At 18.5% G+C, this 15,803-nt stretch overlaps 1 protein-coding gene across 2 annotated transcripts in view; it reads left to right on the plus strand.

Moving 5' to 3' along the window:
• Positions 1–854: 854 nt before the first annotated feature.
• Positions 855–15,803, plus strand: part of LOC128958720 (high affinity cAMP-specific and IBMX-insensitive 3',5'-cyclic phosphodiesterase 8B-like) — a 35,914-nt gene continuing 20,965 nt past the window's right edge. For both annotated transcript variants that reach the window (XM_054304632.1, XM_054304633.1), the window contains exon 1: positions 855–1,063. In XM_054304632.1, coding sequence (XP_054160607.1) covers positions 887–1,063 — 177 coding nt within the window. In that variant the 5' untranslated portion in view covers positions 855–886. The remainder of the gene's footprint in view (positions 1,064–15,803) is intronic.

Below are 15,803 nucleotides of genomic sequence, written 5' to 3' on the forward strand. Positions count from 1 at the left end.
GTAAATATATTTCCGTTTTTGCCTTTTTTGATGATTAAGTGATAAAGAGTTAGATTATTATATACACTACTTTTAATTTTCGACAATTTTTTTTTGTTTTTATTTGTTTTACTTTCTCTATGATTAGTATTTATTTGTATACTAATAATATTGATTATATTGCAAATACTAGTTCATGTGATAGTCCCTTACAGCCATAATGTGTTTGTATAATCAATTTTTTTGATCAAACTTTCTTATATTACTCGTATTTATCTATTTGTATATAGATTTTCATTTTCAATATTATTGTATATATACTGACAGATACAGACATCGAGGGAGAGCACAGGCATCAGTAATAATGCACACATAAGGCCAACACAACAGTGACACTAACCTTGGGTTAAATTGGTGTTTAAATTTATGGTTACTTTTACGTAACACACAAATAATAATAATAATAATAACGGTATTTAAGTGTTTGGTTGTTATTATTAATATTATTGTGTATTTATATGTGTTTGTGATCACCATTATTACCGATGAAAACATTTTTAGCTAAAATTTGCACTAAATTATACACATTTGACACATCACTTATTATAAATAGTACAACACATTATTGGCTACCAGTGCTCTAAATGGTCGCATCAACTCATCATCCAAACATAAAATTATTACAACTTATATATGTATATATAAATATATATCAATAAAATGTTATGTTAATTGAAAAAAAGTTATTTGTTAAATATTTGTTATATTTGTGCTTTTTATCATTATTTTTTTGTATTTATTAATATCAACACATATGTTACTGATTAATAATTAAATAAACAATTGTTATCTTTATTATTATTATTATTGATGAGTTAAGTGATTGTGAAATGTTAAATAAATTGTTATGACTATGGGTTGCACTCCAAGCAGTCATAGCAGCGATCAGACAGGTTTCGCCTATGGATGTGCCCAAAGCTCCCATTCCTCGGGCAACGAACACGACTACAGGAGGACATCCATTGAACTTAACGGAAACCATACGACCACTGTTTGCAATAACAAAGAAATGCGAGAATCGCTGGTATGTATTGATTTGTATCTATAATTTGTTTTTTCTTCAATAATATATTTGTCACTGAAAATAGCCTGAATTTCTTTATATAGTGTAATGTTTTCATCAAAAATTCTAGACATTATATAAAAAAACATGAAAATGAAATTTAATTCACATATAATTATATATTTTGTTAAAACACTATTATTGTGACGACATATAAACTATAGGGCACTCAATAATACTCTTAAATTATGAGTCGAAAGATAGTTGAGTGATATTTTTTGAGACTTAAATACATACAAGTCTTATAATGGTTGCAATTATCATTTGATGAAAATATTTTACTATTAAAAATCAGTGGTTATTATAGTAAATGTCATGCAAAATAAGGACTGCACTTTTTATTTACATTATTATCAGTTTAAAAGGCAAATAAATTTACACAATTTGCAAATACGTTGAAAAATAGTATATTTTTTTCATTCATACCAGTGCTTTACTGTTGGGTTTCTCAGTAAATCCATAGACAATGTTTAAGCCAATGTTTTGACTCATTTATAATAAATGTGTGCTTAAAATATCAAATATAAAATCATTTTCTTTTAAATCTATAGAAAAAATGCTGACTTAATGCGATATGAGGTTGAAATATATTATTATATTATATGATATGTGTTTTACATTTCAAATATTTTCATTATTAAAATTATTATTATTATTCTTTTATGTATACTATACCTTTTATTACATAATTTAATATACCATATAATGTAATATAATAGTTATGGGCATTGTGTCGCCTATTAGCTCATGAATTTAGTAAATTGAAATTTTATTAAAATAAGAGAAACTTTTTAAGTAAATGTATTTCTATTATAAAATTGTAATAATAATAAATTTATTGGAAATTTCTAAAAAATTTCATTTGCTAACAATAGCTCATATCTAATATTCATTAAATAATATTGAAATCTACAATAATACCAATTAGTTATTTTTATTATTATTTATCGCATCTTAAGAGCTAAAAAATCTAGTAATTATTATTATTATTGTTTTAATTATTTAGATTTTAATATAGCAACTCGTAAATGTCAGATATAATTAATTCAATGAACATTAAAAAAAATTATTATTATTATAGTTATGTAATGTTTTAAGCCAATTACTGTGAATAGCAATGTATGCAATTAGTAAATGTTAGAAAAATGATAAAATTTATAATATTTACAATATTGAATGATAAATATATTATATAAATTATTATATTTAAAATAGTTATTTTAATATATCATAGTTATTTTAATATAATATTTATTTTAATTTTAAAAATTAGAAAAACCAAAATAAAAACAGATAAAAAACAAAATTTATTTGTGTGTGTATTTGTGTAAATTTTTATAAATTTAATATTTTTTATTTGATTTATTAAACAAACACAATAAGAAATATATTTGAGATAACAAACAGTTAGTCGATGAGAAAGTGTAAGAGTTTACTGATATATAATAATTTATTTTGTTTTTTTCAATTACTTTCACAAACAAATATATTTTATCTATTTTTATTAATTATTATTGTTATATAAAATATCACAAATTTAATTCTAGTCTATATTTGATAATATAAAACGAATATAAATATATTTGTATTCTAATAAAAATAATTAAAAAATTTATATAATTTAATTTTTCATTTTAAAAAATAAACTGCAATTGAATTAATTGATTTTTCTTTTAAGCAAAATAAATTTGTTTTCTTACAATTTTTATAATATATATATATATTATATTTATTAAAATTTAGATACAAAAGTAATTTAGTTTGCAAATACTTTTTTGTTTAATATAAAAATAGTAGAAATAGAGTACTTGATAACATAACTTAACAATAGTTATACTGTATATTGTAATACTGTGTATATCAGTATAAAAATAAGCTTTTATTGTTAATAGTAAGAGATATCGATTACTTTATTATAATAAGCTAGTTTTTGAGCATATTATTATTATTATTATTATTAGCAATGTACTAGTATAGTTTTATTATCTTAAAGCATGAAATTATCTTGAAATAAATTATTATTGCAATTTTGTATAAATAAAACAAATATTACAATTAATATATTACCTAAAGCCATCAAACATTTAATTATTTTGTTTGTCTATATCTTTATTAATTAATAGTATATTTTATTTATAATTATAACTATTTTTAATTAATATTATATAGCAATATTAATGATTTATTAATAGTAAAATTTATTGTCAAATGATAAAACAAATTTTTTAATTTTCACACACACTAACTGACAGAGTGAGTGAGTGAGTGAGTGAGTGAAAGAAATATAGAGAGTGTGTGTATGTATGTCGTGAATAGAGGAGATATGAAATGTCACAAAATTGTGTGATAAACACATTGTTTGCATTCATGCTTTTAGATCAGCAATTCTTAAACTATTTGTTTGACATTGTCTTTAAACCTATTGTTCCCACAATTTTTATATATAAATATATAAATTGTATTTCTTAATGCTTTTTGATATAATATCATATTTTTATTTTTTATAGTATTTATTTTTTTAAGCCTATCATTTTGTATCTATATATCAATCAAATTGTTGTTATAATTTTTTTAGATCTTCAAAATGTCTTAACTGGCTTTACAATGTTTGATTAATATCTTTATTTTTTATATGATCATTTGTTTATTTTATAATTTATTAAGTTAAATATTTACTATATTTTAATATAATATTTTAAAAATAATTATGACAACTTTAAATGTATATTTTTAAAGTTATAAATTTAAACTAATATAACAATTATCCATAAAAATGATTACATTATTTGATGATTAATCGATTTGACGTCGAAATTAAATTAATTTTATGATTGAAAAGGACAGATTAAATAATATATAATTAACTTTAAATTTCAATAATAAAATAAGCGCATAAATATAATTTACAAATGCAAAAAAAATATTTTTATGCACATTATTTACAGTTTATATATTTATTGGAAAACGATAGTGTAAAATATTGATAATTTAAAAAACTATGAGTAAAAATTATAATAATATTAAAAATAATTATTAAAAGATATACTATAAATTTATCAGTATTAAAATAATTATAGTTTAAGTTTTTTTTTAAATATCTAGTATTATAATAAGCAAATTGAGACTGAAAACATTACTTAAAATTAAAAAGGCATTTATATTTTTTACATTATATAATAATGTTTTTTGCAATTTATTCTAATATTATAGTCAATACATTAAAGTAAATTCACGCAAACCTTCTATCAAATAATACATTAAATTTAATCTCATTTTTCTTGTCTCATATAAACTCAATGTTTAAAAGCCATTAAATGAATATTCAGTTTTTCTAAGTGAGGCACTACTCGACAAAACTCATCAAATAATAATAATAGCATTGAATTTGAATTCAAAACAACAATAATCTATTGGTATTGCATTTAAATACAGTTATTATATATCTTGTTGCATAACTTTTGACACTTTAACTGCTAATTATAAGATAAGATATAACTAAATTAACTATTTTTTAATTAGAAAGTATTCAATATTAGAATAAATTATTAATTATTATTAAAACAAATTACATTATTTATAAGTTTTTAATTTTATGTTAATTGTAAAATTGTTTACCGTTTTTTTATTTAGCAATTTAGCTAAATTTAATACTTTTATAGTTATATTGTATTATTAGAAATATTTTCTCAGTTGTTATAACATCTTATAGATGAGACATTTAAATGTTTGATTACAATTATTATTTGCACGCAATGGTTGTCAATCACTTAATTTAACTGATTTTGCTTTTAAGTGAATAAGGAAATAGGGTTTTAATTTTTATGTAAAATATTGTGTGTATTTGTCGATTCATACCAAATCTCATCGGTATTATCATCACTTTAGATGTTTTTTCAATCCTATTGCTTAATATATGGCAAGTGAATACAAATATTAATCAATTTAACTGTATAACAGTATAATCATTTTTACCATTAGTTATATCGTATTTAGAAATACTGTAATATATACTGAATTTTTAAAATTAGTTTATACTAATAGTTTTTAATACTAAATATAATAGAAATTATGGCAAGAATTAAAATTATTAAATATAAATTAATAATTATTTTTGATAAAATATTTTCATTATTATTGAGAATTTATTAATTTTTAAAACTAATTATTACATTATATGTATGATATGTATACTGTATTTGTTTAATTATGTGATAATATACATCGGTGTATTTCTAGACTTGAAAGTGTTTATTTATGGTTTAACTAACATTTATTTAATAGGCTTATAATAAAATTAATTAAAAAAAACAATTTATGAATTTATGATAATTTGAGTATCAAATTTAGAAATTATTGCCATTTAAATACCACATTACTATTATAATAGCTTTATTTAAAGATATTTATAAACACACTCTTGATTTGCATTTGAATTGTATAACAATTGTGTCGGGATTTTGGGTCTGAAAATACTGTTTATTAGCAAAGCTGTGAAAAACTAAATGAAATAAAAAGGAAACACAATTTAAAAATACTTTAGACTTATTTTTGAGGTGTTTTGAGGTAAAGATTAGACTCCGATAGAAATGTAAAGTCAATTGACGTCATAATCATTTGACTTCAAGAATATAAGACACAATAATTAGAAACATAGGAATTAAAATGACTTATTTTTATAGTATTTACAACATATACGGTATAATACAGTAGTACTGTATACAGTATATGCACTAAATACTAGTTTTTATTTATACAGTATAGCTTATATACAGTATATATATATATATAAGTTGTAGCAAATAAATTATCGCACAAATAATTCACATGTTTTGTAATATATTTGTCTACAGAGTTAATATTTTTATTATTTTATACTCTATTTGCTGATAATTAAATTTTTATTAGTTTTTTTTGTCAAACAATTTTTATTTTATTATTTTAGTCATTTACAATATATTTAATTATATATTTATTAATTATTAAATTTTTGTTGCTAATTTCTGAAACATTAATAAACTATTTTTTAAATGTTTTTTAAATTAATACAATAATTATATTATTTATATATTAGTTTATTTAGAGTAAATCATTTATAAACAGTATAAAGATCATCAATTAATTTGTAACCAAAGTAATATATGTATGTATACTACGTGTATTTGTGGGTCAATTCAAGTTATATACTACTACTGTATATATTGATGATAAAATAAATATAATTGTTGTAATAGTACTAGAAATATCAAACAAATATTAAAATTAATATTTATTTTATCAAATGAGAGGCCGGGTATTATTTAATAATCAGGGAACTTTATATCAGGGACTATAATTGTTTAGTAGATAACTAATTAAATATATAATTATGAGATTAACTTTTATAGATATTTATATAATACACTGAATGATAACAAAAGTTTTGTTAGCAATATATACTTTATATACATTCAACTTATGTTTATTTTATAAGTCTCTCTCTATTTTTCTTTCTATCAATCTTTCAATATATGAATAAATCTTCATTTGATATAACTATGCGTTAGATTTAATGCGTTTTACTACTACTTTATTATTCATTTTATTAAACATTTATAAAAATTTAAAGAAAAATAGTTTTCTTATAACTTATGGTAATATTTTTAAATTTTATTTTATTTTTATATAAATATAAATAATAATTGGCATAATTTTTATTTATCATATAACTTTACAGTAATCGATAAAATTTGTTTCAACAAAAAAAATATTATTACTTTATTGAAAGTTTTTCAATAAAATAATAGGTTTTTATATATTAAAATATATAAATATAATATATTATATTTTTAAAGATAATCTTATAAGTAATAAAATAACTGATGTATATATCATTAAATACTATGCATGAACTACTATAATATAAGATAATTTTATATTACAATATATCCATCTAATGCCAAATACTATTATTTTCTATAATTAATATATTATAATATAACAAATACTTTATTTATTTCAAGATATTTTTAGTTTTTTAATAATAAATTGTAATCTATATTAAGTCGAGGAGTTATTAAAGTTCAGTTATTTATTATGTTGATTAATAACATTTAATAAATATTAACAAATAAAATAAAATAATTGTTTTTAATAATTTGTTTTTTAATAAATAGTGACTTATCTAAAAATTAATTTTTATTTCAAATAGCTTTTTGTTGGTTTAAATATTTAATTGTTAGTCCTTGGGATCTACAGTTTAATATGATTTTATTTGATGTTATTATAAGATAACACACCATTTATTGAGTCAAAATTATTTTTTTTTATTACATTTGTAATATTATAAATTCAAACATTTAATCATCAATTAATGATTATATAGCTAATAATTTACACTCCAACATAAGCAAAATAATATTTATTTAAGTACCATTAAAAATATTTTTATTGATATATTCATTTTTAATATTACACTATAAAAAATATTTGTTTTTAAATTAAGTGTATAATGTTATGAATGTGAATGAATTATTTGAATCGTGAAATTCAATATAAATGCCTAAATTGAAAGCGATCTCAATCTTAATCTCTATAAAAAAAATTATATTTTTGCGATTAAGATATATACTATTAGTATATTTTACTCAAACTAAAAAAATTATTTGATTTTTCAAGGCTTAAAATTTGTATAAATTTTTTTGCCATAATAAAAACAAATTCTAATAATTTGAATTATTTAATGAATTATTTATTAACTGTTTTTTATAAAATGCAAAATTTACTTTAAATTTACGTTGAGTTTTTATCATTAATTATTTAGACGTAAATAAATTTTGTTAATTGAAAGAGCGAGAGAGAGAGAGAGAGAGAGAGAGAGAGAGAGAGAGAGATGAGTAATAGTTTTAACAATAAATAAATAAATGATAAATTTGAAAAATGTATGCACATGTGATTTTATTTATATAAATGAGATTTAAAAATTATTTTATTTTCAAAAACATAAGATTTATATAATTTATGTAATATAATTGTAGTTTGATATCTAAATTATTTTAACCTAAATACTGTACAATATGTAATTTATAAATTATTATTTATTATTGAAGATTATATATTATTAATACAAATTATAATCATTTTTTAGTAAATAAAATAAACAATTGTTTTTCAATTTTTATTATTTATATTATTAGGTCAACATATGTTATTATAAATTGCGTCTAAACGATACAATTAAATTAATTAAATTAAGTTATATAAATTAGATTTAAGTTAATTATTTTTTTAAGCAAAAAAGCAATCCTTGAATTTTATTTTTAAATTTATATTACATATATTAAAAATTAAAAACATTTCATAAATAATTCATTAGACCCACCAGTAAATTTTTGATATATATATATAGCATATATAAAGTATATATATATATTTACTAATTATAAATTAATTTCAAGGTATTCAGGGTTCATAATTTTTAAATTCAATCATACATTTTATTTAACAAAATCAAATGTTTAGTAAATACTCAAAATAATACAGTTTATGTACATTATATGATTTGTTCAATTATAACATTATTATACTTATAGTTATAAATATATTGTGCAATTGGCATTTTTAGTGTATTTTAATATAATCTATAATACAGTTATAATACCTTATATTGTATAATATTGCAAAAATTTGATCATAAAAATTCAAGAATATTCTGCTTATTTTACAATTTTTTACAACAATAATATTATTTATTTTTTTTCGTTATTATTTTTAACACAAAAACATTTTATTCGTATAATATATATTTTATAACATAAACATTGAATGCAGTCATTGAGAGTAAAATTATTTATTTATAATTATAATGATATGAATATATCATAGGAAGGTGTGGCCCATAGAATATACATTGAGATGATTGCGATTATGACTATAAATAATGTATTTCCCTATTATTTTAGCCATTTATCTCAATATTAATTGTTAATAAGATTTGCACCCAAAATATATATACTACTAACTAATAAAAAATTGTATTAATATATTTTTGTTTAAAATCCGATTTTATAATAATGTTTTGCCAAATTCAGACATCCAATTATAATCCTCTATAATAAATATTTGGAAATTTATAGAAATGATTACATATTATGTGTACACTTAAGCAAAAATAAATATATGAATTAAAAATGCAATTAATTGTAATCCAAAAATAAAATCAATTCTATAAATAAAGCATTAATTTTGTCGTTCAGTGAAATGATTGCCTAATTTAAAAACATTTCACTTTTATTTTATTAGTTATTCCAATCAATGGCTAATAATAATCATTTTAATTGTGATATTTTTACTAATTTATTCAAATTTTTAGGCCAAAAACAAAACTATATTTAGGTGAAACCATAGTTGTACTTTATTTTTGTAATTTATGTGTATTAATATTAATATTATTGGCTATAATAAAACTAGAGTTGTTATTATTACTGTGGCTAGTAAATTTCGAGACAGAATCTTTATACTAAGTTTTTCTAAAATAATTCGAATATTAGAATGTTTTATATTTTTGTTTTAATGTACATATTTTCTATGATTATCACTTATCAAAATAATAGTAGTTTAATATCTTTGTCTAAAAAGTTTTCGGAATTATTTACAAAAATATTTGATAGATGACATTTTAAAACAGTAATCTTTTTTGATATTTTTATGTTTAAAATAAAAATAAATTTAAACAAAAAAATATTAATTTTAAAGAGTAATATTTGATGTTTATTTTTTAGTAAAAATCAGTAAGTTTATCAAATGCTTACAATTTTTAATAAATAATTTTATCTAAAATTAGGTCTAAATTTGTCTTCCAAAATAGCACAATTTTAATTTTTAATAATGTTTGGTATTTTCGTCAATAATAAAAAATTATTTTATTATTTTCTTAAAAGCAGGCAACATAATATAATATTTAATCATTTTAAAAAATTTATTAGAATAATATAATTTTAATAAATAACAAAAACATTTTAAAATTTATTTTCGTTTTTTAGAAATAAGTATAAATTGTATTTTTTTGTAATTTTTCATAAATAATTCTTTAATTGTCAGAAATCTAATAAAATAAAAATACTTTTATTATTTTATCAGGATTAATAGTTTTTCTTAGATTTTATAAATTATACAATTCTAAAAATTGAGGTTACTAATTTTGTAGCTTTATAAAACTTTAATTATTATACTATAAAATATTTTTAAAAATTAACAATAATAATGAATATCTCTACTATTTAATACCATAAAAAAATAATTTTTAATTATTAAACCGAATGCAGAAAAATCTATTAAGTTTTCATATTACAATTTGTCTCGAAATATATTTGCCACAGTAATAATATAAACCATAGCTTATATTTAGTAAGATATTTATTTATATTCAATATTCACATTAATTTTTTGAATTAAATAAATTAAAGTATTAAACAATAAAAAATACATAATTTATTAATAATATTAATATTATCTATATTAAAAAGATTATTAATAGCATTAATAATACTAATTACTAGTAAATTACTAAATTTACATTAATTATACATTTATTAATATTTACAGTAGTATAACATAATCGTAAAGAATAAGAAAATAAATATTGAAACAATTTTAGTGAAACATTAGTTTTATATATTAAATGACTTTTCACTCGACTTTGATTTACTTTAATTGACGCCAATAAGTCAATGTATGAGTTGTGCAATAAAATTCATCAATATATATATATATATATATGCAGTATATATACAGTATATATACAGTATATATACAGTATATACTGTGTATATACTGTGTATGTATAGTAAATGTACATTAAATGCCATCCCATTTATGATATACTCTTTACTAGTGTTTCACTATTTTTCAAAACATTTTTCAAAACAGTATTACATTTGGAAAAAATGCTATAAATTTTCGTTTATATATGTGTTTCCACTCTATTAATGTGTAGATCACAACAAATGTTTGCCAACACTTTACTTTTCACATATATAACAGTTATGTAATATATAGTCACAATTGAATTTTTGTAATATAAGTGTCATATTATATGTATATTCACTACTATTTTTATCATTAAATGCTTCTTGTATTTCATTGTTCACTAATTTTTGTAAACAAATTTTGTTAAAATCATTAATTCTTTGCTTAAACATACATATTGTACACGAATTACACGCTGTTATGTACAGTATATATACAACATTGTAGTAAAAGACAACCGACTTTTGGGTCAACACTTTAAAAGTTATCTTTTAAAGAGCTTAACACATAAATAGACATTTGTTTTGTAACGAAATGATCGACAAATTAATCGCATCTCTTGCATGATATTTATATACAAAACATAGTTTAGTCCTAAGGATAAACAAGTTTTAATAAACATTTAATTAAAATAAATTTGTTGTCAGTGGGGCTTATACTTGGGTTTGCAGTGTTAGCCAGAGTGCCATCAAATATACTGTAGTTTTGTTGGTTTATATATATTTTTTTATAATAAATATTACATCAAATATTACATTAAGACTACAAACGGAATGCAAAATCTTCAGGTCTTTACATTTTTATTTATTTTATATTTACTAATAATTTATTTTATTTATTAATCTTCTAATACTACTACCACTGTATTTATTATCATTAAAATTCCGCAAATTATATAATACTGTATATACTGTACAATTACACTACAGTATTATACAATATACTGTGTTTTCCACCAATAATTACTCACTTCAATGCATTGGTTATACAATGGGTGAGTAATTATTCGTGGAACACACTGTATATATATATATATATATTACTGTTAATATTATTATATATATATATATATATATATATATATATATACTGTATGTGTACTAAAGTTTAAAATATGCAAAAAATAATAGGATATTTATTATTGTAAAAGAAAATAAAATATTAAAAAATACTTTAATATATTGAATTTGTTGATGATAATTTTTTAATATCCTTTAACTTTAAGCAAATTGTTTTATTTAATTTTTTTTATATACAGTTTATTCAGTATTTATCTCTATAAATAAAAAAATCTGTTAATATTATATACAGTACATACAGTATTAATAATACATTTGTGTAAATACAGTATACTTATATAATAATAGGTTTTGTAAAAGATAATGTAATTTTATTAATATTTATAACACTATTTATGTGTGACCCTTCAGTTTTTTGTCAATAATTAAAAACTTAATCAATAGTATTTTTGTAAAAATTATTAATTTGTAAAATGTATTTTTATTTAATTTAAAATTTAATAAAATGTTTTGTGAAAACTCATCAAACTTATATAGTAAGGGCTATTACAAATAGATCTTACATTAAAATAACTATTGATAAATTTAACACTGTCTATCAAAAAATTTTATTGTAATTATAGGTATAAATATATAAATTTTTAAAATTTTTAAAAAGTAATTTATTAAATTTTACATTAAATAACAACATAAATGAATAATTAAAAATTATTACAAATAACTATTGATTAAGTTTTTTCTCAATTATTGACAAATACCAAAGGGTTACTCATAAATAGTGTTAAAATTAAAAAACCTTCACACAGTACCATTATATTACTATTTTGAATGAATTTATAATGTAAATAAACTGATTTTTATGATTGTAAAAAATATAATTAAATTATTTTTTTTAAATTATATTTTTAATATTTAATTATTTGATATCTTATATACTTAGGTTTGACTTAAATTATTATAAATTGTAAAATATATATTTGAATAGACATTCTTAATAAATACTACATAAATGTATATAAAATACAAGTATTTTATAAATTGTCATAAAAAATCAATTTTGAATTTTATTAAATTTAAAAGCCTTAAAGTTTGTTTCATTGATTGAATCCAACATATTTACACTATATATTGCTGTCGGTTAAAAAATTAGCTATTTTATTGTATTCTCTATTTTTAAAAATACAAAATTTATTTAAAAACAGTTTTTTGTATAACTGTTAATAATAATTTTTTGTAAATATAATATAATAGATTATTTATATTTTTATGCAAATTAATAATTTTAATGCAATTTCTTTTATATAAACGAAATTCTCATTATTTTATTGAATTAGTTATTGTAATAATATAACAAAATAGAAGAAGAATTGTAATACATATTATTACAAATTATTTTAATGTAAATAATTTAAATTTTAAATAGTTATTTTGTATGCTAAATTATTTTTATCAAATAAATTAACAATTTTTTATTTAGTATTTTAAAATTTATGAAATTAAACTTATATATTGAATATACATATTAGTTTATTTAATGTTAAATTTAAAACTTAAAAATAGATATAATGTAAACATTTTAAAATTAATTATATTTATTTTTTATGGATATCCTAACCTTAAGAAATATTAACATTTTAAATATAACGCGTCATAAAAAATATTTATTTATTAAAATTGACACATTATGTACACAACTCTGTATATATTATATATACTATTTGAAAATATTTAAAGATTTTTAAATTTAAATAATCAAATGATTAATTGAATGGTTATCTATAATAAGGATATATATGTTTTGAAACACATTATAACAAATTGATTTGTTTGCTATAAGGCTGTTCATTGATTATCTATAATTTAAAAAATATATTCATGAATATACATATCCACACATACGGTATATTGTATCTAATGATTTTCAATTGTATTAATTTCAAATATTGCTTTAATGTTTAATTGATATAAAACAAATTTTTAAATAATCATATATAAATAGTTTTAACTAAGTTATGTAAAATTATTAATGTTTAATAATTATTAATTTACATTAAATTTTTAAATACAGTATTTATTAAAGGTATTGATTGGGAAATTAAACATTTTGTTGGGAAAGTTTGAGACTTATTTTAAAATGTTAATAATTAGAAATAATATTTACTTTAAACAACTGAATATGAATGCAAAATATGATCTTTTTTTAGATGAAACTAAATTATTTTAAATTTTTTGCATTTAAATTTATTGATCAAAACAGAAAACACTATATAAGTATTACTTATATTTAAATATTAAAATTTTTTAATTACTATTGGTGTTAATACAGTACACACTTTTCATTATTTTATCAACTTAATCAAATAAGCAATTATTTTAAAATAAAAAGAATTTTTGTTGTAATTTCAATAATCATTTGTTTTTATAATTAATATAATAATTAAATATTTTTAATTAATTAATTAAATTATCAAATGAACAACTTTTGATATTTATTGAATACCCGATGGATATATGAGTTTCTATAATAAATATCTGGACAATCATTATCCTTAATGATCTCAAATATCCCATATTATTGCCGTCTCTACTCAATTGATCCATTAATTATTGTCCTAATGGTATCAAACTTACTATTATGGGTTAAATCCCTATTAATCATGAATTAATCTTTGTCGTTTTTTAGATATTTATTAATGGTACAATAAAATTACTATTTAGATAATTTTATTATATAATTTACAACTAATTAGTTTTAAATTTTTCTTAAATAAGTTGTAAACTAAAATATTATTATTAAAATAAAAACTATTTTAAACTTATGTCGTATAAATGTCAGTCATATAAATTATTCATATGATTTGTTTAATTATGTGATATATATATAATTAATTCTAATTTAATATAAGTATTATATAAAATAAGATATGATATGATATGGATAATTAAAACATTAATAATTTAATTGCAATTGTTTGACAATAATAATTAAGTTTATTATTTTGTCTGCATTTTTTTCATACAAAGTAAATCTAAGGCTTAATTCAAATATTATGATCACATAAACTGAAGGACGGGTTAATGTAATTGTATTGTAATTAATATGTTTTTATATATAAATTAAAAATGTTGTTTTTTGGACCATTTATAATTAAATATTATTATAAACTAGTTATTTTTAAGTTATGATGCATTTAGTGTTGGCAAAAAAGAGAAATTTATAAAATAGAGAAAATTTTTGAAAGTTTCTAAAAGAAATTTCTATCTATTAGAATTAGATTGTTAATCCATATGTTAATTTTGTTATCTCGATATTTGCTATCATATAACAATACATTAAATATTATTACTAGTATTTTAATTATTAATTTTAGTAAAAAATTAATTAATTAAATTATAATAAACTATGATATAAATATATAGTAAAATGATGAATAAAATTTTACAAAACTGATTATTATTAAATAATTATAATTATTTTATATATAGGTATCCCATTTTTATATTACTGTATAGTACTGTATAATTTTATATGTATAGTATTATATCTTATTAATATAGTATTACAATAGCTATAGATATGGGGATCCCATAGTATAAAAATAAAATGAAATTTCTATTGAAATTTATTCCTGAGAAACTTTCTAGAAACTTTCTTTTTGTACATCTCTAGATGCACTCCAAAAAAATTTAGTAAAACAATACTATTTTTATTTAAGAGTTATGCAATAAAATAGACATTTAATAAAACAATGTATCTCTTTTAGGTGTAAATAATGTTTATATATATACGGTATGTCTCGATATCTAAGCAAACATTTATTGTATTTTATTTGTATTTTCTGTATCCTAACGAATCGATCGCTTATTTTGTTTAAGATGATTGCATTGATATAGATTAC

Source organism: Oppia nitens, unplaced genomic scaffold (genome assembly GCF_028296485.1).
Source record: "Oppia nitens isolate AA-2021 unplaced genomic scaffold, nextdenovo-longstitch-racon4-pilon3 scaffold3_pilon_pilon_pilon, whole genome shotgun sequence".
NCBI classification, from domain to species: Eukaryota; Metazoa; Arthropoda; class Arachnida; order Sarcoptiformes; family Oppiidae; genus Oppia; species Oppia nitens.